This window comes from Mirounga angustirostris, unplaced genomic scaffold (genome assembly GCF_029215605.1).
Source record: "Mirounga angustirostris isolate CCGP_5_RB_7025 unplaced genomic scaffold, mMirAng1.0.hap1 SCAF_7, whole genome shotgun sequence".
NCBI classification, from domain to species: Eukaryota; Metazoa; Chordata; class Mammalia; order Carnivora; family Phocidae; genus Mirounga; species Mirounga angustirostris.
This window is the reverse complement of record NW_026991715.1, coordinates 112630553-112656160: the sequence shown is the minus strand read 5'-3', so window position 1 is coordinate 112656160 and position 25608 is coordinate 112630553. Positions and strand designations below refer to the sequence as shown.

The window sequence follows — 25608 nt, the reverse complement described above, 5'->3', positions numbered from 1 at the left end:
GAGGTCATCCTTCTTACCCTTTCTCCTTACTGCTGAGAACCTGGGGGTGGGCAAGCACAGGGTTTTCCAGCTTCTGTAGGACGGATGAGGGGACTGAGGCTTGGCTCTCCTGGCTTCTGACACTTGCTGTCCCATTTCTCTGTGGCACTGGCGGTGGCGGGGGGGGGGGGGTGGATGTTGAGGAAGGGCGGTGAAGATGAGGAAGCCACTCAGCCCCCGGTACGTATACGGACAAACTGAGGCCCTTCAAGGGGAAGACTGGCTCAAGGTTACCCAGCTGAGCTCCCCTCCCCAGCCCCAGCTGTTCTCCGGCCTTATCAGCAGGTGCAGCTGGGGCTGGAAGGATTTCCTGGTGCTACCCACCCCCTCCTGGCAGGACCTGGCCGCATAAAAGAGCCCTAGGGCCTTTCAAATGCGAGGCCCAGGTGTTCGGGAAGGCTTTGATTGCGGGTGGAGAGAAAGGGCTGCCGCATATTTCGGATATTAATAAATTTCCCCTAACAAAGGGCCAGGCCCCCTCCTGCCCCTCTTTGTTTGGGGCTCTAGATGGAGGAAGAGCATGGGTTTGCTAATTTGCTGAGGGCTCAAGAATGGCCTTCACAATTCAAGGTGCCTCTTCCCACACCCTGGGGGCAGGCTCCAGCCTTGCTCACAGAGCCCCTGGGGCCAGCTCAGGAGGAAGCCCTCTCCAGGCCCTCCAGGCTCCCTCTAGGACAGGCCCCAGCGGCCCCCCCCCTCCCCCGCGCCCTGCCGGGGCCATGGTCCTATGAGGACTCCTCACCCAACCTCTTGGCTGCAGCCTGGGGTCCTGGGAGTCTGGAATGGGCGATCCTAGAAGTCTGGGCTTCTCTTCTCCCAGATTCCCAGTCTGCAATTACAGGATTCTAGGAGCCTAGGGAGCCCACCAGCTTCACCTCCCCCTGCCTCACTTGCCCTGCCTTGCTTCCTCCGACTGCTCTTGCACTCGCTCACCGCGTCAGCACCTGGGCCTGAGGTTCCTGGTCTGTCCTCCCCGGCCCCATCTTCCCATCTTCTGCTTTTCCACTTCCGCCGCTCCCAGACAGGCTGTCCTGCCACCTCACCCTTCTCCCGCCTCTGCCACGTCCCAACAGCCCCCATCCCCGTCCCTTTATTGACTTCAGGTCACCCTGGCTCAGAACAGACCCCCAGCCAGGCCCAACGGCAGTGGGAACCGATTGAAGGAACCCATGGCAGCACAGGGACAGCTCAAGGAAGGCATCAGCCCTGTTTGGAGTAGAACCCCAGCCTGGAATCCTGGAATGCCCCAGCAGGGGACAAGCCCAGTGCCCCCAGAGCCAGGCAGAACAGCCAGGTGAGCGAAGCCAGAGGTGTGAGCCAAGAGTAGGTGGTGACTGGCCCCCAGGGGTTGTGGCAGAGAGGAGTGAGGGGTGGGGACCGTGGTGCACTAGAGAAGAAAACATGGCTCTCTGCAGGGGAGGCTGCCCCTCACAAGGATGGGCCCAGGTTGCCAGATACCCCAGCTTTTTAAGAGAAGTTGGAAGTTTGGATTTTTGTGAGAAATTTCCCATTTTTAAACATGAGCAACTGATTGAAAAGCAGTGAAACAGCACGGCCCCGTTCGGGTGGCTGGCAGGCCCACTGCTCTGCAGAGGCTGGGGATTAGCAGGGCCGTGGGCCACGGTGAGAACATACCAGAGCTGAGGCCAGGCCCGGGGTCCCCACCCCTGCTCAGTGCTCTGCTCCCCTTCTCAGCTGCTCTCTGTGTCCATGGCCACCTGACCTGGGGAGGCTGGGGCAGGGGGGGAGGGGCTGGGAGGCAGCATCTGTGCTTGGCTCAGGTGTGGAGAGGATGACCTGGGGCCCTTTATTCCTGTTCCAGGAATGTTCTAGGACTCATCAGAGATGGTGTTCTCTTGGTGGGCACCGGGAAGCACTGAGATGGGGCGCTGACCCCCCCCCATAGTCACTTCTAGCCTATGATCTGTGAGAGCAAATATCTGGGAGGCCGGGGGAGGAAGGGGAGCAGGAGGGGGCAGGGGAGAGGGCTCCACACCATTACGGTGAGCCATAGTCCCAAGGTCAAGTCAGAGTCAACAGACAACACTGGGGTCACACTGTTACCTTGTGTTTGGTTCTCAGTAGGCCCTGCCCCCTGTGTTCCCCTTTACCACCCCAGCCAAGTTCACCTTGTATGATACCCTGAGTAGGCCCAGGCCTCCAGCTCCAGTGTCTTCCCCGTTCACCCATGGGACTCCTGTTCATCCTTTTAGGTCTGTCCTCCATACGCCCTCCATTCCCCACCAGGTGTAGGCTCCTGGAGTCTTCAGGGAGCCTGGCTCAGCCATACACCTGGTGAGCCGTGACAGCCCAGCTCAGCCTGCATGGGACGCTCACGGCCTCCAGAGACAACCCCCTTCATTTCTGTGCAGTTAAGACCCTTCTAGCACTCTCCCCGGACCCCAGAGTACCTGGGGCCACGGCAGGGCATCATGGTGGGGGGCTTGTGTTGCTCAGCCACACAGACCTGGGTTCATTCCCAGCTCGGCCCCTCCGTGGCAGTGCGGCCTTGGGGACCCACAGAGCCCGTACACAATTTTGCACAACACAGCAGCAACTCAAAGCAGCGGGTGGCTCTGGGGACAGCCAGTGAAGAGTTAAGACCGCCCCAGCCCCTCTGAATTCCACGTGACCCTGGGTTGCTGAGCCTACGGTTTTGCGGTGGACACTCTTCTCCAGACTCATTTTTTGCCCATGGCTCATGGAAAGTTTGGCTCCTTGAGCTCCAGGCCATTCCCTCTGGGGCCTGAGGCCTTGCTGACGCTGTCCTGCCCTGGAAGGGCGTCCAGGGCTGCCTGCCCGCCCGGTGATCCTTGGCCAGCGCTCCACCCCCAACCCCCTTCTGTCTCCGCCTGACTTCCTGCAGGCTGACCTTCTCCCCCAGGACAGGGTAGCAGCCCGCCCCCCTTGGCCACGCTGAGTCCTCCTCCCAGCGCCCCATCCAGGATCGCTTTCTATTTGAGGGAAAAAAAGCCTCTTCCCCTAATGTCCACAGCATCTGTGAACAGCCTCCCATCGAGAACGATAGCCAACAGGAGTCAAGGCAAGCTTGGACTCTGCCCCTCGGAGCCCAGTCTTGGCCCTGCTGTCCACTGGCTGGGCAACCCAGCTGGATCTGCTGCTTCATCTCTGACCCCCAGTGTCATCAGATGGAAGATGAAGACAATGGATTTCCCCTTGCAGGGAATGAAATGGAATAATATAGGTGCTTAGTGCATAGTTTTAAAAAACCCGTCAGTGCTTAGTGCAATCCATGGCAGGTAGAAGCCCTGTAGGTGGGATGGTTCTCAGGAGCCTGCTGTCCCTAGTACAGATCAAGAAACTGAGGCCCAGCTCCTGCCTCCAACCAGCAAAGGGAGAAGGAGGGTGGGGACGGGTGTGCTTGGAGTCTGGGTGAGGCAATGACGGAAGCCCGAGGGCGAGCTGGTATCTTCCAGTTCCACAGCAGGGCGCCCTGGAGGCTGGGCCTTGGTGTCGCCATCTGTAAAATGGATGGGTTGGAGAGCCACAGAGGGGAACAGTGCCTATTCCTCAGAGCTGGGTTCTGGGACTGGCCCCTCTTGCTGGATGGAGTTAATGATTAAGAGTTCTGATGGCCTCTCCAGCGGGCGGGGAGGTCTAGCCAAAGCAACAGGAGGTGCGGATGCAGATGTGCTGTAGGAGTAGGGCAGCACTAAAATCCTCCAGGCCCCAAGGCTGGCTTTGACCCTGACTCTGCTGACCCAGGGTCAGGGTCTCACAGAGTTTTAGGAATTGGGGTAGCAGGAGGGCAGGGGCAGGGGTGGGGCCGATGGTCAATATTGATCTAGCTGTGTCAGGGAAGTGGATGGAGAAGTGGGAAGCCTGGGGTGGGGCTTGCTGATAACTGGTCTTCCAGCTCCCAGTGTGGCTGTGGGAACTGGGGAACGGGGTGCTTGGGGCAGAATTCCCAAACTGCTTACTGAAACTACAGCTGCCTGGAGGCCTGCCCAGGCTTCATGCATCCTGTCCTCTGAGGGTAGGGCCTAAACATCTGTATTTTTAGCCTACTCCCTGGGGGATTTGCAGCAGCCAGCTCAGTTCCCATATTTGGGGACCATAGGTTCAATCCCCTTATTGTAACAATGAGAAATCTGAGGTCCAGGGAGGAAAAGTAACTCGCTCAAGGTCACACTGGGAGAGAATGATGATAATTCTCCCCTTTTTCTTGGGTGAAAGGGTAGTCGACTTCTAGATAGCTCCATCCATCCCCCAGCTGTGGCCCAAAGCCCAGGAAAGGATGGTGGGGACAGGATGCCCACAGGGAAGTGGCTTCTGAGACCTTGGTAGGTCCAGTTAGAGAAGGGAGGGTGGGGCTTGTCCCAGGAGGAAGGACAAGGAGCAGGGGCCATTCCCACAGGACTGGACCTGCCCCACCCTGCCCTGTGCAAACACTCCCAGCACCTGCTAGAGGATGTTTCCCAAAAGATTTACTGTGGCCCAGTCTGGAGAAGGCCATTTCCATTGCTGGGGACCTACCTGGGCCCTGGAAAAGCACATCTACAACAAAGGAGATTTGGGACACACTCTGACACTCTGGCTTCCCACAGCCTCCTCCCTAGCCTCGTCTCTCCCCACCCCTACCTAATCCACTGTTCTGGGCGGTCAGCCTTTGCCTTGTTTCCCCCCACTTCACCCCTTTGAGCATGTTCACAAAGCCTCCCCAGCACCCCCAGTCACTGCCATGCTTTGGCTGCTCCTTCCTCTGGCTCTGGTCCACTTCGCACCTCCAGGTCCAGCCCCCACCCCAGCCCACCCTGCACTCTGGTTTGCTGCATGGCTCTCACCCTCTGGGGTGGCCCCTTTGGGGACAGGAGACAGGTCCAGCTCATCACTGGGCCCTACTCAGAGCCCAGCTGGCTGCCGTAGTCCCCAGCAGGTGTTTGGAGGGGCTAAAATTCCGAAACCCACCCCCCTCCCTCACATCCTGGGCCATCCCAGTCAGGTTCCCTCCCTCTGCACTACAACGTCTTTGAAAATGAAAAGAAGAGAAAAGTAGTGGCTGGTGGAGGGGCAAACTGAGGATCCTGCGAGCACACACAAAGGAGCAGGGCGTGCCTGGTCCTTGGTGTGAAGGAGGAGTGAGCCTCTGTTATCGCAGAAGTGGGTGAGTGGGTGGGATGCTCAAGCCCCTGCACTATCCATCCCTCCTCCATTCCTGCAGCACACGTTTGCCGGAAGTTTACCCCATGCCAGCACACTGATACCCCCTGCACACGTGGGGAGCAGGGGCAAGATGCTGTTCTGCCTTCAAGGAGCACTGAGTTTTGCAGACTCCTGCTTAAGTGCCTTCAGCCCAGAGCGCTATGGTGAGGTGGGTACAGGAATTGGGTAAGCCCACAGAGGGCCCTAACCCAGCATGTGCTGGGAGAGTGTGGGAGAGGCTTCCCCAAGGAGAAGACACTAGGGCTGTGTCCTGAAGGGTGAGGGGGCATTGCTGTGCACTGAGCAAGAAAAGGAGAGGAGCCAATAGGTTTCATAGTAAATAGGCAGTGGGGAGGTAGGAACTACGGGCAGTCGCTGGAAGGGATGGAGGGTCAAAGAGAGGAGATTCCTAAGAACCCCAGTCACAGTTTGCTGGCTGTTCAGAGACAGGAAAACATGGACTGAGACACCGGAGGCCCTGGAGGGACCCCCGGTTCTGTCTGGCAGGAAGCGTCTTTGCCTCTGAGCCTCATTGTCTTCCTCTTCAGGATCGGGCTGTTCTGAAACAAGAGGTATTGTGAAAGCACTCTATGAACTCTAAAGGGTCATGTTCCTGTCAGACAACAGTAGTGTTTTGGGTGGAGTTGGTACTTTCTGAGAGTTAAAGGGTACCTCTTGAGGTTCACTGAGAGCTGGAGGTTCAGGGCCCCAGGGGCCGCCTGTAACCTGTTCCTGCGCTGCCACCTGCTGGTGGGTATCTGCAATGGCAGCATGAGCCCTCAGGCCCACCCTCAGGCCCTTCCTCCCGCCCAGGCCCGAGATCCCGAGGCGGCAGGAAGGCCGAGCTGGGAGAAGTCCAGGCGCTAACGCTAGTAGACTCCCCTGCAGGAGTGCAAATGGAAGGCCCCGATCCCTTTGCAACCCACCGCCTGGCCCTTCGCAGCCTTGGCCTCTACCCTCACTGTGACGATCCTTGTGTGTGTGCAAGGGGCACCCGCCTCGCGGCCCCTCTGCACACCAACAGTGAGGATGGACTCTGGAAGTGGCTGGTGCAGGAATTCTGGAGTCCCAGACACCCCAAGCATGGTCTAGAGGGGACTGCGGGCTCCAGAAGGCACATCCCCCCTGGCGCTGTGGAATCCAAGTAACTTAGGTGGCTGCGTGGCTGAGTGACCATCTCACCTGGTTTGCTTGGGACTGTCCTGTGTCAGCAAACCACGACAGGTGGTCACCCTGTTGTGGCCCGAGGGCCAAAGCCTCTGCATCACCGTGTTGGCTCTGCCTGCAGTCTGGACGCAGAGAACCAAACTGGCCTCTCCTGTGGCAGGGGCCTCCCCTTGGCCATTGGAGCCTCTCATACCATCCCTCTCTCTGGCCCCAAGGACCCCGTCCCAGGCACTCAGTCTGCAGATAGTGTGTGGGTATTGAGGGATTTCTCCCCTTACCCCTTTCTCCGAACCAGTCTCCAGGAGTTCTGAGGCCTGGCAGCTTGTCTGTGAGGTTGGGCTGGGGGAAGAGAATAGGTGTGGAGGGACTTCTTCTGGAACAAGTTCTCATTTCACAAGGAAACCGAGGCCTAGAGGAGAAGAGCCTTATCCCAGGCCCCTGAGGGAGACTTTGCTGCTGGCTGGCTGTTTGTGGCAACCCCTGTCCAGCCCCCTACCGCTCCCCCCCATCCCCCCACCCCCAGCCCCGCTCTAGATAAGGGCCCCTCATGTGCCTGAGAGAAAGCTGGCCTCCTCCCGGGTTCTAAGGCTATAATCCCACTGTAATTGGTTTAGCCTTGAGCATGAGACCAAGTTGGCCCAATCAGAATGGAGACCTTGACTTTTATTTTGCAAATGGTGAGTTCTTGAACAGGAAACAAACAAATAAACAAAACCCACCCAGTGCTGATGATTGACCGAGACCGAGACCGGGAGACAGCAAGGTGCACAGAAGTTGGTAGCTATTTATTGCACTGAAAACACCAGTAAAACAGACACCCCTTCTCCCCCCCTCCCACCCAATAGCAGAAGTTTTGAGCAGTGGTCATTCAAGTTCACAGCCACATATTTAAAAAAAAAAAAAGAAAAGAAAAGAAAGAAAGGAAGAAAAAAAGAAAAGAAAAGAAAAAGAAAAGGAAAGAAAAAACTGAAACAAATCCCCAAACCAATAGTAACAAAGAAACCAGCATGGGGAGTCTGGCAAACACATCCCCCCCCCGCCACCCCAAGGATCTCCCCTTGGGAGACAGGAGGCCAGGATTAGCGCCATGGTGTGCACAATCCTGGGAGAATACTTTCCTATAGAGGTGTTTGCATGCTGGAGCCTAGGTCTGGTCTTAGGCCTGGATTTTTTTTTTGCATCTACAGGATGTTTTAGAGGAGCAGAGTTTCACTGTCTGGTGGGGGTGGGCTCTGGGCCACTTTGTCTGCCCGCCTCCCCTGCGTGCCGCCTCAGGATCATGCTGGTGCCCCGTGGTCCACACTGGCTGACTACCCACCCGCCGGAGTGGCCTTCCTCGTGGAGGCCGTTTCCTCCCGGGGTTGGGACCTGCCTCCATTTCGCTGGCACTCGGAATGGGACACAGTGGATAGGAGGCATGAGACATGTCAGCAAATAGGAATCGGGACATTGGCGTCCTCCAGCTCAGTTCCTCCTGGTGGAAAAACCCAGGGCCAGAGCAGGAAAAGGTCACACAGCAAGTCTGGTCAGAACTGGGAATGGAATCCTATTAACCCCCAAAGCATGGCTCTTTTCCTGCAGTCCACTGCTAATGAGCAGTCGACAGGCACCAAAGAAGGGAATGAGGGGCAGGTGGGGGCGTGGAGGGGGGCTGGCCAGGCCCAGAACAAAGCAGGAGTCTAGCCAGTGACTAACCCTGTCAGTTCTCGCAGGTATATTGGGCTTCACTTCACCGTCCCATTGGATCCCCCATCAGCCCTGCAGCAGAGGCTGGGCAGGAATATTTAACCCTTTTGCTGATGGGGAAACTGAGGCTGAGAAAGGGACAAGACTTGGTCTTGGTAATTGCAGCATCCCCTGTGAAGGCCACACCCTCACCTTGGGCTTGGGGATTGCTGTGGAAGCTGGCAGCTCCACAAGGGAGGCAGGCGGTCTTACCGCTGGGACGCTGGGATCACTGGGCCTTACTGGGAAGCCCTCTGAACCTGGGGCAGGCCAAGTGCCTGCCCCCTGGGCCTCGGCAGCAGGGTGTCTGCCAAGGATAGAGGCCAGTGATCAACCAATTTGGAGAGCAGGAAGCCCAGGCAGCCTCTTTCCTGGCCTGCAGCCCCAGTCCAGCCTGCCTCACCTGCCCCCAGGGGCAGCTTGTAGAGAAAAGGGCCCAGCAGACATCTCATGATGGGGGGAAACTCAGAAAGTCCTGGATCGAACATCCCCACCAGTCCTCCAGCCAACACCCAGGACTCCCCAGAGGTTCGGGGGAACCAGAGCCTCCTCCAAATCCCTGGGGCTATGGCTCTTCCTCCCCTAAAATCCTCCAGAGGGGACAGTATCTCATGCTGGCAAAACACGGCCACACAGAGGCCAAAAAGCACAGAGAGGCGGCAACATAATTCCGAGTTGGACACTGAGAATACAACCTCTATTTTTTTTTTTTTGTCCAAAACATGTAGATTGTTTTTGCTGAGTGTTTTTCTTCCTTTTTTTTTTTAAACATACTTACTGCATATAAAGTCATGCAAAGAAAACAGTGCAGACAGTAGATCCTAGTGGATGTGCCAAGGCATTCCACATCAGAGTCAATCCCGGGGAAGAGGGAAAGAGAAGGGAAAAAAAGATTCGAACCCACGGCTGCAGGACGAGGCGTGAAGAGGAAAAATTCCAGTGCTCTGCTTGGACCAGCAGATGCGGAGGGGAGAGGCAATGAAGACACATGCTCATGAACCCCCAAAGACTGGGGGAGGGGCCGGGGGGGCACACACGGATGTGGTGGGATGAAATCCTGGGAACCTCAGTTTGGGAGGCAAGCAAAAAAAAAAAAAAAAAAAGATATTTCTGTCCTGACAACCTCCCCCACTCTCTCTGCCCTGATTTGCTGTTTCTTAGCACTAACATCTGGGGTGTTTCTACAGTCCTGAAAGGAACCTTGGGACCAAAATGTCAGCGAGGACCCCACCCCCCCATCCCCAGGACTGAGTCCACCTCGGCCCCAGATAACCACAGGTGACAGAGTGCATCTCAGAGATGACATGAAAAAAAAAAAAAAAAAGACCTAGAACAGAAAAAAACTACCCCTCACCCCTCTTCCCACCTCCCTTCCCAACTCGACCCGACCCTCCTTGCTATAATTTGAGAGGTTTAGTTATTACATAAATATCCAGGAACGCAAAATCCATTTACGAAACACACAGAAGTTTGGCTATAAAAAGGCATGCGGTCCGAGTAGAAGTGATACCTAAATGTTGCCTTCTTTGCCCCCAAAAAGCAATCAGATTCTCTCCCTCCGATGTGACAAAGCTGGAATTCTCCCGGACTGATGGAAGGGTGGAATGGGCGTTACTGTCGGAGGTAAACATCAGCCGAAGGCAGAAGGAAAGAGTGGGGGGCACCCTGAGAGGATTGTGCTCCACACCGAGGGAGAAGGGTCCGCACGGACAGGAGGACAGGGTAGGATGGGGGAAGAGCTAGGGAGGCAGTGTGAGGTGGGGGCTCCTGGTGTCTGCTCCTCGGTCACCCTCTCCCACAGGGGAGGCCAGCTCACGGGGCTGGGGGGACCCTGGAAGGGAGAGACAGGGAGATGGGGGGCGGATGCCACATTCTTCCTGATTCTGCCCCTCTTTTTCCTCAGCCCCTGGGGGGACACACAGCTGGACATTCTGGCCTACAGCCAAGGCAAGACCAGGCGGACAACAGCCAGGAGGGGGGGTCCTCGGAGCCAGCACCCGGGGCACCCAGGGCACCCAGGCCTGAGGAAGCCCCGCCCTGGCAGGGGACACAGAGCCAGCGTGACAGGTGGTGGCAGGGAGACGTGCCACTTGCTCGGAAGTCGTGATAGCTTTTGTGAGCAGACAGACTTTCTTGACGCAGGTGTGACGGTGATGGTGATGATGGTGGTAGTGGGGTGACGTGATTGGGGGAGTTCCAGCAAAATCCAAGTGGGAGAACCAACAGCCACATTCCGTGAACGAAGAGTAAATCTCTGCGGTACAGGGCTTCCGGCCTGGTCCTTCAGCTGTAAGAAATAGTATGTGTGGTAGGTAATGCAGGTACTTCTGAGGGCGGCCTGTTTCCCTTGGGCAACCACCCCGCACCCCCCATCCTTAGGTGGGGCTGACGCTGCTTCCTGTGGGTCCCACGCAGCTTCCCTCCCCCAGGGAACCTGCAGGTCTGGTCTCCTCCCTGTGGTCCTCCAGCCCCCACCCCGTGGCCTTCCAGCAGCCAAGTTCCCCAGCATGTCCCCCTCCAGACTGACACCACCCCTTTCCTTTAGACTGTCCCAGATGACAGATGGCAGGAAGGAGGGGCTCTTACTGGGGCAGGACGGAGGGCGCCCCAGATCTGTGGAAGTGGACGATCTGCCATTTGCCGTCCCGGCGGTGCCAGACGCGGGTCTCCTCCGACTGGGCCGTGCGGGGGATGCCGCCCGCATCCAGGTACTGTGTGATGCGGATGTAGGCGATGCAGGCCGACTCGTCGCCCATCAGATGGATATGGGGGTTCAGGATGGTGGTGTGCACGGGCTTGCTGTTCCGAGACCACACTGGAGGTGGGGATGGGAGGGGGCAGAAGAGATGCAACTGGGGGCCTCCTGTGTCCCTTCCTTCACTTCCCCATCCCCCAGTGACCCTCTCAGCAGAGACATCCCCCCCGTCTCATTTCCACAGGAGGGGTCTCTGTGACAGGGCTCAGCTAGGAGTCAAGGCAGAACTTCTAGATGGCTAGAGCAGATCCCAGATTTCAGACATGCCAATTCTTTAAACACAGGGGAATGGGATTTTAGAATCACGGTATCTCAGACACACAGAAGTATAGGGCTATGATTATAGAATCAGATGAACTTAGACCAGAGTCTCAACCCCAGGTTCCCTACAGAGGCCAGGCAAGTACATAAACGAGGGGGGTGAGTGGGGTATAAGATGCTAAATGGCAACAGACCCTTTGCCTCTGGGTCGGGGAGCGAGCGATAGGGAGTGGCAGAGACTGTGGTGAATAGCGCACCCTGTCCCACCTGCAGAGGGCTCCCTGTACACAGCTTCCTTGGTGGCTGCTCTGTGAGCAGCTGACCCTTGAACGAGGCGGGGGAGTGGGGGGAGTTAGCCCCACCCCCACCCCCCACTTGGAAATCCACATATAACTTGACTTCCCCAATACTTAACTGCTAATAGCCTTCTGTTGACTGGAAGCCTTACCGATAACGTCAACAGTCAAATAACCCACATTTTGTATGTTATTTGTATTATTGTGCTATATTCTTACAATACAGTAAGCTAGAGGAAAGAAAATGTTATTAAGAAAATCACAAGGATGGGGCGCCTGGGTGGCTCAGTCGTTAAGCGTCCGCCTTCGGCTCAGGTCATGATCCCAGGGTCCTGGGATCGAGCCCCGCATCAGGCTCCCTGCTCAATGGGAAGCCTGCTTCTCCCTCTCCCACTCCCCCCTGCTTGTATTCCCTCTCTCGCTGTCTCTTGTCAAATAAACAAATAAAATCTTTAAAAAAGAAAAAAAAGAAAATCACAAGGAAGAGAATATATTTACAGGGTGGGGCTGTATTTATTGGGGAAAATGTGTGTATAAGTGGACCTGCATAGTTCCAACCCGTGTTGTTCAAGTGTCAGCTCTAAGTGGAATCCACATTTGCCACAACTGATTTTTCAGGAGAATGTGGAAATCTGGATTTTTATGTGAAAAGGCCTCATTTTTATTATTGGTCTCTAATTCGAATTTAAAACCTCATGCAGGCCACGTGAAGCATATATGTAGTCCAGATATGGCCTGTGGACCCCTGATTTGCCACTCCTATTCCAGATATATGGAATTATGGAAACCTGAGTCATATTAAAATTGTACAATCCTAGGATCTTGGAATTGTAAGGATGGAATTGGTGGTCATGGGGTGAGGTCATGGAGCTTTCCAGAGTCAGGCAGAAAGGCATAACTCTTCTAATCATGACAGAACTGAGAAAAGTACCGAAAGCCAGCTTTCTCTATGCAAAATATGAGCCACTATGATTATTATTATTATTAATTATTAATTTTTTGGTTCTAGGAACTCTCCATTTTTTTCAGCAAGATAGAAAACAAAAGCACAGAAAGACAATGACAAGGGACCGGTGTTGTGAGGGGTGCCCACTGCCTGGACTCAGGCCAAGAGCTAGTTCAGCCTTCTCTTTGTGTTTATTATCTCTGGGCCTTTACAGCCGGCTCAGCCTGGTTTCCGCTCTGCTCGGTGGGGATTGGGGAGTTCACTCTGGGAAACCAGCACCTCCAGAAGACAGACCTGGATAGTGGTGGCCATGGTGATCAGCCAGGGAGCTCCAGGGTGATGGAGAAAACTTGGGGTCCAGCCACCTCTCTTCACATGAAAATCTAACCTCCACTGCTAGGCTTGGAGCATCAGAGTTTTATTAATCAAAGGAAAAGGCAACTTCTTTCTTCACAGCTTGTTGGGGGTGTTCTTGGACCACTCTAGTCTATAAGGTCAGTCTAATTGGGTGCAGGCAGGAGAGGAGTGTCCGGCTGGGGGCTGCTAACACGCAGATGAGAGGGGGCAGCCCGGGGCAGGGATGGGGAGGAACAAGTCAGGACTGGGTTCTGCCACTGACTTTCTGGGTTCCTTCGGATGAGTCACTTCCCCTCTCTGGGCCTCAGTTTCCCCTTCTGGGTGAGGTATAGCCGGACTAGATCCTATTTCAGTCACTTAAATACCGCCTTTGTTTTTGCTATCGACTTGTACTTACTTCATTAAAATATTTCCTTGAATCAATACACTTTATTAATTTATGTAAATGTATTTTAAAAGAAAACTTTCTAGTACAATCAATAATGAACAACCGGTATCACAGAATACAACTTTAATCATAAATCCAGTGTAAATGAAATAAAGCTATGTAACCCTAGCTCCGTGCTCTTGCCTGCAAGGGATCTGAGCCTGAGACAGTTCTTTCTTTGCTGGAGAGGTAAATGAGGCAGTGTGAGAGAAGTGTTTAGCGCCCAGCTGAGCCTTTCCCCCTGATGAAGCCGGACGTATTGAAAGAGAATTTAGTGGGCGCCTGGGTGGCTCAGTTGGTTAAGCAACTGCCTTTGGCTCAGGTCATGATCCTGGAGTCCCGGGATCGAGTCCCACATCAGGCTCCCTGCTCGGCGGGGAGTCTGCTTCTCCCTCTGACCCTCCTCCCTCTCATGCTCTCTGTCTCTCATTGTCTCTCTCGCAAATAAATAAAATCTTAAGAAAAGAAAAAGAAAGAGAATTTAGAAAGGGACCAGCTTTCTCACTGTGCGATCCAGTGCTGTCTTAAGTGGTGCCCACATGCACCGGAAATTATCTTGCATAGCCTCAATGGTATATGCCTTCCTTTTGGGGTACCCTGGGTATGCCACTTCTCCGGGCCTTCCTCTAGGTCCTGAGCTAGATGAGTCTAACCTGCACGTGCTTTGGTTCGTCCCCGTCTGACCCCTGGCCAAGGTGAGACATGGACACAGGCAGAAAGCGCCCTAGGTCAGGCCCAGCCTCAGCCCCCTGACAGCCCCTGGTTGCAAAGCTGCCAGGGTCTCTCCTGCAGAGGAGAGACCCAGGAAGGACAGACAGGCGGACAGAGACCTAGACATACAGGCAGGGGCACAGCAGTGTGAGCTCGGGTCCCCTCCTCTTCCCCGGACTGCCCACCCACAGGCATAACAGCCCACCAGCCAGCTTGTGACCAGTGGGGCAGCTGGGGTGGCTCCAGGCCTCTAGATGGCTGTAACATGGGTGCATGCCCAGGCAGGAAGGCTCCCTCATCTGTAAACTCCCAGGGGCAGGGGCAGGAGAGGGCTGGGAGGGCTTGTCACACTTGTCCCAGGTCCCCATCCTCAGCCACAGGAGGGACGGCTGGCAGTCAGACGGGCCCGGGTTACGAGAGGGAACCAAGATGGTACCAACCCCTGTCCACACAGGATCTTCCTCTTCGCTGGCTCCTGAGCTGCCCCGGGGGCCCTGCCCGTCACCCTGCTGTGCCATCCGGCAGGACATGGAACGAGAGCAGACAACAGGCACCCCAGAGAGAAGGGATTGCTCACAGTTTTCAAAATAGAATCGATGGAAGTCCAGGCCCTCGACCAGGTTCCCCAGGGCCTCAGGTTCGAAGGCCGTCATCCCGGGGTCACACATCTTCCTAGGGGGAGGAAGTCAGAGGAAAGAGGGGTTGGGGTGGCCTCTTGGGGCTGCCCTCTTGCTCCAGGGGCCTGGACTGGAGGAGGGTGGGCCTGCGACATTGGAGTGATTGCGCTCATGTCACAGGATCAGTGGGATCAGTGGCTGGGACCCTGCTTGCGAACTGTACCATGAGGCACCCACCAGGGGGTGCCACTTAGAACTGGGAAGCCTGGGTTCAGCTCCAGGGCCTGCCACTCGCTGGTCATAAGACCCCCAGAATCAAGCAAGAGCGCCACGAGGGGCCGCGAAGCGTCGTGCGCAGCACTCAGGCACTGGCCGGGGTAACTCAGCCTGTAGGCTCCTCTCCACATCGCGTCTCCCCGCCCAGGGCAGCGGGGCCCAGAGGGGCTTTTCCCAATTTGCCTTGGCGGGGGGGGGGACTTTTTTCTTCACATGAAAGTGACTTCTGCTCGCAGAGCAGGTATGTCCCTGGAGGGGGTGTGTTTTGCTTCTTTAAAGGTGCCCCTTTTGCCCTCAGTGTGAGCCTCAGTTTCCTCTTCTGTAACGTGAGGAAAATAGCCTTCCATGAAGTCATGCTTGGGAGGAAGGCATGTATTTTCAGCTCAGAGCTCCCTTCCAGGTCTCAGCCTTCTGGGGAACCCTGACAACCAGGTTGAGGAAGGAAAAAACTGTCTTCCCCACCCCCAGGCCTCTGGAATCTGTGGCGCAACACAGACCCCCATTACAGTGACAATGCAGCCAAGTACCTCAGGACAAGCAAAGATCCCAAGCCGGGGAGGAACCGGAGCCACCGGGAGGGCAGGTATCGGGCCCTGTGTTGTCTGAGTTGGACACTGTGGTGACTGCAGGGCACTCTGTCCCTGCTCTTCCCTGAGGTCCTGTCCGTGTGACCCCAGACAACTCACGTCTCCACTCAGGACCTCAATTCTCCAAGTGGATTGGGAGGGGCTGGTGGCCCTGCTCAGACCATATGAGATGCTTGGGACCCTTCAGTTCCAGAAGCCTTCAAGGTTGGGGGCCTGAGCTCCGAGTGTCGGGGAGACTGAGCACCCCCACTGGAGAAGCCCTTCTCCAGGAGGTCTCTGGGGTCCCTGACTCTGAAGCGACTCAGAGACCACCTGCTCCAAGTCCATTATACATCTAGGGATACTGAGGCTCAGTGAGTGAGGGTTACACAGGGCCAGACTCGGGATACCACAGGCTCCCGAGGTCATGGCATGGGGTCAGAACCTAGAGTAGGCTGCACATGCCAGGGAAAGTGACATCACAGAGGTGGGAGTGGGTCCCCAGAAATGGCACTGTGGGGAGGGGGGTTGGGGTCCACAGAAACCGCCTCTCTTTCCCTCCCTCTCTGGCTGTATCTTTCCAGAGATGGCCTCAGGCTCTTCCCGTGGCTGATTTAGCTCTCTTGAGGGCTGGCAGAAAGACCCGTTTAACGGCACGTTTCTGTGCTTTTAGGCTTTACCCAGGTAAAGTCACAAACGTGCACGTGTGGACAAGTGCATGCACACACGCATCCATGCGGCCTCAGTCTCACACCTGTACCTTCTAGAGTCCTGGTTCCTCCGACAGAAGCGGTAGATTGCTGGGGCTTTGCCACCTGCTGCTGCTGAAACCCTCCCACAATTAAAACGCACCTGGCCTGCCTTTGGGAGACAAACTTAAGCTCCTGGGCCCAGTGGAAACTGGGAACCAGCTGCCCAAGAGCCAAATCCCAAGTTAGGTTATTCCCACCTCACCTGAACCCAACAGGCACGGGTCATTCTGCCTCAGCTGGCAGCTTTTGTCCACCAAAATGCATATGTGGGGTCTTGTCAGCCCTAGCTGAGATGTTGAGGCCTCAGCCCAGAATCCTCCTCTCCCTGGAGTGGGCCTGCTTCTGGGCCAGACCAGGCAGTGTGGGGGGTGGCCACTAGGGGGCGCTCCAGCCCAGCCTTTGCACACAGCCGCCCCTTGACAGGCTGGTCCAGGTGGGTAGGGGACATCTCGTACCATCTGTTTCATTTTATGTTATTTTTGGACACTTGGCCTTATTCCCCAGAGGATTTAAGGTTCTGTTTTGAGGTTCTTTTGCTCGCGCCTGCTCACTGGAGGACGCACCCTATGGGTTCCTGCCTACTCCTGCCCACCTGAGGTCAGAGGCCTGAGGAGGTCCAGGGTGAGGAGCAGGCCCATGCAGCAGGTCTGAAGAGAGACCCGCCTCCCTCCCCTCCTTCCCCGCTCATCTCCTGAGGGGGCCCGTGCTGTGGTGGGGAAGCAAAGGAGTTTTGTTGGAGTTCCTCCTGGGGAACAAGAGATGAGGAGGAGGATAGGAGGAGGACCGAGATACAGAGTACTGTGAACAGAAAGCTTCATTAAAGCATAAAGTCTAAATGCAAAACAGAAGTATGAGTTCAGTCTGGTTCACGGCACATGCAGAGTGAGTGACTGAGGGTCAGAGACGAGGACCCCCAAAGTTAGCCATCAGCGCCCCCTGAACAACGATCCAGGCAGGACATGCAGAATGGACCCAGCCGACTCACGTGTAGGACTCAAAATCTCCATTGCTTATGGCTTCAATCAGCTGCTCTGTCACTTTAATAATCTCCTGTTTCCGCACTGTAAGGCAGGAGGAGACACAGAGAAATGATAGTAATAGTAATGAAGCACCAACTACCATTTTCTGAGTCCCTATCATAGGCCAGGCCCTGCGCTAGGATCTGACGGCCTCGTAGAGACGGTCTCCGTTAGCCTCACATTATCCCTGGGAGGTCGGTATCATCACTCCCATTTCACAGAAGCAGAAACTGAGGCCCAGAAAGGTGGAGAAAGGTGGGAAATTTCCCTCAGCTGCAAAGGGCAGAGCCATTGTCCTGGTTTGTAGCCTTTGACTCGGTGAAGCATGCATGGTGGACGTTCTGACGTTAGGCCTGACGGGAAGCCAAGCTGACTCCAAAATACGCTTCTCCGTCCCCTTGCTTTGCCACCTGAATCAAAACTGGGTCAACAGCGGTGGTTGTCACTAGCAGCCACGAACCAGGGGCTCTCCCTGGGCCCAAACTGGGGCCCTTAAGGAAGGTCTTAGGGCTTACTCATCCCTTAGGTCTGGGTGAGCTTTTTGCTCCATTTGGGGGCCGATAGGAATCAGGCACTGAGGGGTTCAGCACTTTCTAGCCATCATGAATCCCGGTTGCTGAGACCTGGCCTCCGCTGTCCACCCCGCAACACGACGAATCGCTGGTCTTTCTGGTAGAGGCTTAGGCATCCGCTTTCACATTGGATGGGCGCTGTTCTGAGCCCCAGTTTTCCCAGCTGTGAAATGGAAACAGCACCACCTCTCGTCCCTCCAGTGCCAAACCCAGACTTGAGAACCAGACAGACTTCACGTCAGTCCCGGCGCAGGCCCTCACAAGCTGTGTGACGCGGCCACAGGGCTCCTGGGCTGTCCGACCAAGACAACAGCGCCCCCCTCCCGGTGATGAGGTAACGAGGTGGGATGAGGCGCTGCTCACCAAGCGCCTGGCACACAGTAGGTACACACTTCTAAGCGCTGCCACTCCCTGCCTCCCCCTAGCCAGGTGGCCACACCCCGGGAGGTCAGCAAGGCCAGCTCCCCCTGATCTGACGCACGCGGAGACTGAGCCTCGGGGACGCAGGGACTTGGAGCCGGGTGTCCTGGCTCCCAGCAGGACTGTCCCACCGGAAGCCTGGCGCGGTTCCCTGGGGCAGGCTCTCCCCACCACAGGTCCAAACTTCACTTGCAACCCCGTCAGCTGGCTGGCCTACGGAGCAGCCTCCGGTGAGGTACGTGGGCACGCTGCCATGTCTCAGTCTGGGACGGAGGGAGGGGAGCACGCCTGGCTGAGGCCCCGTCCCTGCCCCCTTCCTCACCACTGCCGTGCCACCCTACCCCATCTGCTGCCGGGGAGCTCACCTCAGGCCCAGAGGACACAGAATCCTACAACATCCAGGCTGAAAGAACCTGTGGGGACCAGGGACTCAGCCTCCTTGTCAAACTGTGGGGGAAATGGAGGCCCAGGAAGGGGTTGACTTGCCCAAGGACATAGAACACCTTGGTGCAGAGTCTGGCTCCCAGCCCAGGGCGTTTTCCACAGCACCCCCTACCCCCCTCCACCCCGTGCTCCCTGACGGGTTAGGCCCGCACACTTGTCTCTTTCCCAACTCAGAGACGTGCTCCGTGGAAGCTGGGCTATGGCTGCCCTTGTCACACTGGACGCCTGGACCTGGAACAGACCCAGCCCCACAGGCATTCCCCACTGCATGAACAAGCACACTAGGCGTTACACCGCGGGCTCAGCCTGCAGCATCTGGAAGCCTCATGCACGGCTTCATGTGGCTATCACTTCCACGTCAGAGATGGGCAAGCCGGAGGTGAGAGAGGTTGACTGGTCTGCTGTGGGGGGCCGGCCGCCCCCACCAGAGTTTGCGGCCCCGAAACCCGTCACACTGTCCTCAGGGCAGGGGCCCTGTGCCCAGCATGGCTCTTGGCACGGGTGGGGGCTCCGTAGACGTAATTGTCACTGTCTTCAATGTCAGTAGCACAGCGAGGGGCTAATTCTTTATCTCCTGGCTCTGCCAAGATTTACCAGGGCTGGGGGTGAGCCTGTCTTGGGCCATGAGACTGAGGCCTTGCCTGGGGCGGGGGCAGAGGAGGCAGGAATGAATGAATTGGTGGGTGGACTGAACCAGGGCCTGGGGCTGTTGTCTTCGCCCTGTGTGCTGGAATCTACCAAGTTGCCAGGGGGTCTCTGTCCCTTGGAGCCCAAAAGCCTGGCCTGCTGCCCAACTCTGCCTTCCTTCATGGAGACCAAGGGCAAGAAGACACCCATCCCTGCCAGGAGACTCCTCATTCCACTCCCACGCATGAGCAGGGTGATGATCCAGAGCGGATCCACGTGCTCCCGGCAGGCCATGGGACCTGTGCCGCCTCCTAGCTTTCTCTGCACAGACGTTAAGATTCCTTCCAGCCTGACATTCCATAAGCCTGTGCTTAATTAATGCCCTACCTCCCATGGGCTCCTTCTCACTGCCATCCCAGAGACACTAGGAAAGTGGTCAGGGGCCTGGATTCTGGAGCCAGACTCCCTGGGTTTGGATCCTGACTCTGCTACTTAGTAACTGTGACCTTGGGCAAGGTACTTCTCCATGCCTCAGTTTTCCCGTATGTATAACGGAGCTTCTAATGGTACTTACCTCACAGGGTGGTTCTAAGGACCGAGTTAAGGATGCATCACTAGAAATAACTAACACATATATGGTTCTCACTAAGAACCGGCTACTGTTCAAGCCCTTTCTATCAACTCATTTATGTCAATAATGATGCATAATATAAAGCATTTAGAGGAGTGCCTGGCAGTCCGTGAATAAGAGCTATGATTATTATCATCTGGAAATCTCTGAATTGGAAGTTCTCCCTGAGGACAGCCTCTGGTCTTTAGCCAGGGCATGGATGCTTCCCAGCAGCCTGAGATGTGATGGATGCTTCCATCTTGGTTGGAACTTTGGGGCTTGCAGCCTGCCAGGAAGCCTGACACACTGTCAGGCATCTCTCCCTTTGCACCCACCTCCTTCTTCTTTAAAGTCAGACTCTCCCCCCTGAAAGCCCCTTGCTTTCTGGGGCCCCAAAGTGTGCACCTGCTTGCCCAGACCCAGTGCCCTCCCCCTCTACTAGTCTTCTCTTTCCAGGGCTGAAAGCCTCGAGGATAGGGTTTGCAGGATCTGAGTTAAGCTGGCCATCCACTCTTTGAGGGTCCTTGAGCTGCTTAAAGGCCTTCCTGAGTGTTAGCACACAATCCTCAATGTGGCTTGAATATTGCAGAATATCAGGTCTGGGGCAGAACTCTATCCCCTCCCTAATTCTGGACACTATACCTCTATTAATGCATCCAGGGACAATGCCTGACTTGGCTGTGCCTCTAGACACTCAGGACATCAAGTTTGCCAACAGTGGAAAGCTAGTGGGCAGAAATCTCCCTAGTAGCTTCATCTCTAGCACAGAAGATCTGGGAATCTGGTGCTTCTTAGATCTAGAGAAACTCACTCTGGTTTTGGGTCCCTTCCATGTCCTCAGCAGTCCTGTTGCTGTGAGAGATTCATTCAGCAGCTTCTCAGCAGCAACCTCTGGCATTTCTCATCTGCCATCCAGGAGTGCTCTCATTCAGGTGGGAAAGCTGAGGCCCCAGAGAGGTTAAGGCACTCTCTGAAGGTCACACAGCATGCTGAGGCTCAGATGGGATCAGCATTCCTGGCTGGTATTTCCCAGAAGGTCTCTGTCTAGATTCTGAGGAAGCTCTTTGGGTTGGGGAGGAAATTAATTTTTCACGGAACTGACCAGTAGGAGGTAGGGAAGTAGGAAGGAAGCCTGGCAGAGTCCCGTCCGCGCAGCTCAGAGGGCCAGAGGCCTGTGCATTAAGCCTGAGGTGCTCTGAAATATTAATGTCTCTTTCTTTGCTCAGGGGAAAATGTTCCCTGGAGGATGACATTTCTAATTAACTTTAATGTTAGGTCAGAATCTATCCCACCAGCTGCTTTTCTCACTTAGTGAGAAGACTTAACAAATTAACACCAGAAAATGGTTTTTTTTTTTAAACTTTCTCTGAGGCCTGAAGAAGCTGGGGGAGGCACAGGGCTCCTCTCTCCTGCCAAACACAGGGAGAAGCTCCTGGCTGAGCCAGCGTCTCTTCTATCAGACATAGCCTTTTACATGTGGGAAACTGAGGCAGAGAACGGGGCTCTAATTCTGCCATTAATAACCTGGACGTGCCCTTTCTCTCTGGGCCTCAGATGCCCCTCTGTAAAAGGGGGAACTAAAATTTAAGACTCCACAAATTTTCCCATCCCGATCTCTCTAGAGCAGAGTCTAATGGCAGCAAATGTGGGGCCTCAGGGATACCACCCAGAGCCATTACCCCAGGTGGAAAATGTCTTCGATGGGTCACATTTACATTTATAACACATACAAATTTTGCATTCCTTTCCAAATATTTCTAACATAGAAATATCTGTCTTAAAACAATCTTTGAGTAAAGCTGATTCTCCAAGAAAATTTCATGTGGCTTCCTGTCATTCAGCCATAAGCTCCAGTTTGAAAAAAAAGAAATTAAAATTTATCAAACCATTACCAGTGCCAAACACTGTGAAATCACTTTATACACAGCCTCCCGTTTCATCCGCACAGCAATCCTCTGAGATTGATAGTATTATCATCAACCCTTTACCGAAGGAAAACTGAGACTCAGAGAGGTTGAGTAAGTTGTCCAAAGTCACCTAGCAAATGGACTGCCGTGAAGAAGCACAGAGCCAGTTCACCTCTATGATCCCTGTCTGCTCCAAGACCAGCACTATGAGGCCGTAAGGGTTTTTCAAAATCCGGTGCCTCTTATCATTAGCACAGCGAGCCTCAAATGTGGGGACAGTCTTGGAAATGCCATGTCTTGGCCCACCACAAACCTATGGAATCAGAGTCCGCAGCGACAGGGCTGGGGATGTGGTTGGAAAACACACCTGAGGGACTTAGAATGTACACTTGCCCCCAGTGGGGAGTTTTTCTACAAGATCATTGGTTTTTAAAGGTCGTCCCTAGCGCCATGGTGGAAGACTGATCTGCTCCAGCGCCAGGCTGTGGTGATGAAGTGACCGCCCCCACGGCCCGACTGGGAAAGACCACACAGGGACCCACAGGGTGGGGCTGATCTTCCAAGGCACCCGGGTGGAGGCGGGAGGTAGTCATGGTGCTCAGTGTGCCAAACTGCCTTTACGTGTGGAAACGCAACTGTGCAAAAATGTTTGTCACGTCATAAAATGCCCTTTGCCCCTTCACTGTACTCTTTTAGGGGCCAGTATCTAAACAGAAAAACGTACACCCTGGTAGAGCTGCAGTCTCTCCAGGTCAGTGGTGCGCTTCTACGGTGCAGAGACTCCCGGGGGTCTCTGACATGCACGGAGTGCGAGAACCCGGGCCCCGAGGACGGCGGGGGCGGGCAGGACAGCAGGACTTCACTAACTCGTCCAAGGATGTGGGTCCCCCGAGCAGAAGGTGACACTCATCCTTCCTCCTCCAACTCCAAGCACGCTTGCCACGCACCGAGCCTTCGAGCCACGGTTACGAGGCGGGGCCCTAGAGCCACATTGCCCGGGGTTCAAATCCTAATTCCACCCTTAGGAGCTAGGGGACCTTGGGCCAATTTACCCAACCTCTGTTTCCCAGGCTGTAGAATGGGCTGGACCACAGTGCCCAGCTCACAGCTCAGGTAAATGTAAGGCACTTGGACCGGGTCTAGCACGCAGCAAGTGCCCTGCGCAGGGCGGCCACGATTATCGTCCTTATTGGCTCCCCTCTCACTAAGCCGGTCACAGTTCTCTGGGGTTTTGCTCCTTCCTCCATCTGAAGGCTTGTGGAGACTGTCAGCCACCTGCCTTTGGGGGGTTGGTCTTAGGCAATGTTTCTTGTCACCTGAATTTTCTGAATTTTTGCTTTCCCTTCCCTTCCTCTTCTCACTTCATGTTTTTAGAATCAATGCATGTTTATTATTTATTTATTTCTTCATTTTTAAAGTAAGCTCTACGCCCAGCGTGGGGCTTGAACTCACGACCCCAAGATCAAGAGTCGCACGCTCCACCGACGGAGCCGGCCAGGCGCCCCTAAAATCAACTCATTTTTTTAAAAAAAATTCAAAAAGAAAATGTACGCCACCATGATACATTGTGACCTGAAGAAGTTAATTTTTCCCCCTAAAACGTACTAAACTACGCACACAACCCCTACAGGAAGAACAGTCCGTCTGCGTACCGCCGGGGGACTGAGTGCCTTGCGCGGGACACAGTGCCTGCGGTAGCACTGCCCAGTCTGCAAGGGGCTACGGTCAGGTTGTCTGTGGAGGAGCAGAACACAAGGTCGGCCCTGGGGCCCTTTCAGGCCAGGGCTATCAGTGAAGGGGGCCTGCCGGGAGGCCCGGGGGGCCCAGACGCTGAAGGCAAGGCCCCCCCTACCTTTGGTGTCTTCATCCTCGATGGTGGTGTTGGTACTCTCTGAAGATTCCTGCCAAAGAGAACACGGGAGGCGGTGAGGCCCAGCTGGCGAGCAGGAAGAGGCTCGGCCCGTGGGGGGCTGCCCCCCGGCTGCCTGATGCTGCGGCCCGGTTTCTGTAAGCACCCCCGGCTCTGCCATCCAGATGCTGCCCTGAAAACCCTGCCAGATTTCCGAGCCTAAGGAGGGGAAGGGCCCAGCTGAGCAGGTGGCTGGTGGCAGGGGGCGTGGATGAAGGGGTGGATGCAAGGAGAACCCTGGCCTTTCTGGGAGGGCTGGGAGGGCTCCCCGGCCCTATCTGCTTGAGGGAGCAAAGAGGGGGTGTGGAAGAGCAGAGAGGCTCATGGTGGCCACAGAATGGGGAAGAAATACACACACTGGCAGGAGAGGAAGAGAGAGAGGTGGGGAGGCCCAGTGTGAGAGAGGCTGGGCTTTTCAGGGGGAGAAAAACCACACAACTGCTGGAGACAGCCATGGAATCAGAAGAAGAGGGATGTGGGCCACCATGCCACCACTGGAACCCCTAGACAGAGACAGGGGCTGGTGGCCCCTCTGCCACCGGCAGGCCCTGGGGAGCATCGAGAAGTTCAAGAAGGGCCTCTCTGGCGCCCACTCCTTTGGCCAAACCAAGCCCCCCCCGCGCCGCAACCGGCACAAACCAAGCCCTGAGATGAGATCTAGAGCAGAGGGCGGGGAGAAGCAAGAAGCCAAGGGCTGGACGTGGGATGGGGTTCAAATCACCCTTCATACCTGAGGGGGTTCTCAGGTCTACGGCCAGGCGGCTGGTCTGGGCCATGGAGTTGGAGGTGTCAACAGAAACACGCAAACAACACACACACGCAACACACAGATTGTCACACAAGGCACACGTACCAAGCACGCCCTGAGCACCCTCTCCCCGCCCCGGGTTCCCAGTGCAGCCTGCAGGAGGGAGGCAGGAGCGAGGGTTCGAGGCCCAGCATTTACCGGCGTTTGGGAGACGGCAGACACTCACCATTAACTGAACGCTGGAACTGGACTTTCTTTTCTGGAAAAACAAGGAGAAGAGATGGGACAGGAAAAGACACAGAGTGAAAACGGCAGGGAGCAGAGAAACAGCAGGGAGCAAAGAAACGAACGACAGGGGAGGTTTGGAAGGATGATGGGCCTCAGGGTCATCCTCTACGGTCCCTTGCCAGCATGACATTGGGGCAAGAAGTCAGGGCCACGAGCAAGAACTGCCCAGCAGGGCCAGTCCTCTGTCAGCCTGAAGCTCCTGGGGGCCTCATGCACAGCCACCTGGGGCTCACCATCCAACCAGCAAGCTCCGGCCCAAGCCTCCCTTGGACCAGGCCTCCCTCTACACCAAGCTCTGGTGGGGGCAACAAACCCTGGGCCTTGGATGCCAATTGCCTGAGGCCTCTGGAAGCCAAAGCTCTTGCAGGACAAAAGGGTGCTCAGGTCTGGAGATGAGGCCCAGTGCCTCCTCCTAGCCTCCCCATGTGTCTCTACTAAAAGAACCCCACCCCTGGTTTGGTTGAGTGTCAGAGTCACTTGGGAAACCTGTCCAAAAGAAACATAAGAAGGCCCCCTCAAGGAGTTCAATAACTAGGTCTGGGGAGGGGCCTGGGTATCTGCATTTTAAACAGTATCCCCAGGTAACTTCAAAGCAGGCCCGGCTATGGAAACCAGTCCTCTAAGTGGCCTTTGAAATCCTGCTTGTGGTCCCAGCTTCCTGGCAACAGGCCTGTTCATCTCCCTTATGTTGACAGAGAAACTGAGGCATGGCCAGACGCACAGCTGAGCCCTGCCATCCCTCCTAGTCCAGCTTTTGGAGGATTTGCAGCTTCACTCGTATTATTGGCCGTGGAAGCAAGGAAAGGGGAGAAAGAGAGAGGAGGACACATTGTCCTTTCGTTCTCTCACTCTAAGCCAGGAGTCGTAAAGACTCGCATTCAGGGAAGGCTGCAGGTCTAACACTTGCATTGCATGGATGGGAAGCCGGGGCCCAGAGACGGACAGTGACCCACCCGAGGTCTCTCATCTGGCTGGTAGCAGAGTGGACGCTAGAACCCCTGAATGT

The 25608-nt window shown here is 55.5% G+C and overlaps 1 protein-coding gene across 1 annotated transcript in view; it reads right to left on the bottom strand.

Moving 5' to 3' along the window:
• Nucleotides 1–7194: 7194 nt before the first annotated feature.
• CAMK2A (calcium/calmodulin dependent protein kinase II alpha) overlaps nt 7195–25608 on the bottom strand; it is a 62537-nt gene continuing 44123 nt past the window's right edge. The window contains exons 14-19 of the mRNA XM_045902830.3: nt 24541–24573; nt 23510–23558; nt 17044–17119; nt 14425–14519; nt 10681–10909; nt 7195–10381 (exon numbers count right to left, since the gene is read on the bottom strand). Of these exons, the coding sequence (XP_045758786.1) occupies nt 10378–10381; nt 10681–10909; nt 14425–14519; nt 17044–17119; nt 23510–23558; nt 24541–24573 (486 nt within the window). The 3' untranslated portion in view covers nt 7195–10377. The remainder of the gene's footprint in view (nt 10382–10680; nt 10910–14424; nt 14520–17043; nt 17120–23509; nt 23559–24540; nt 24574–25608) is intronic.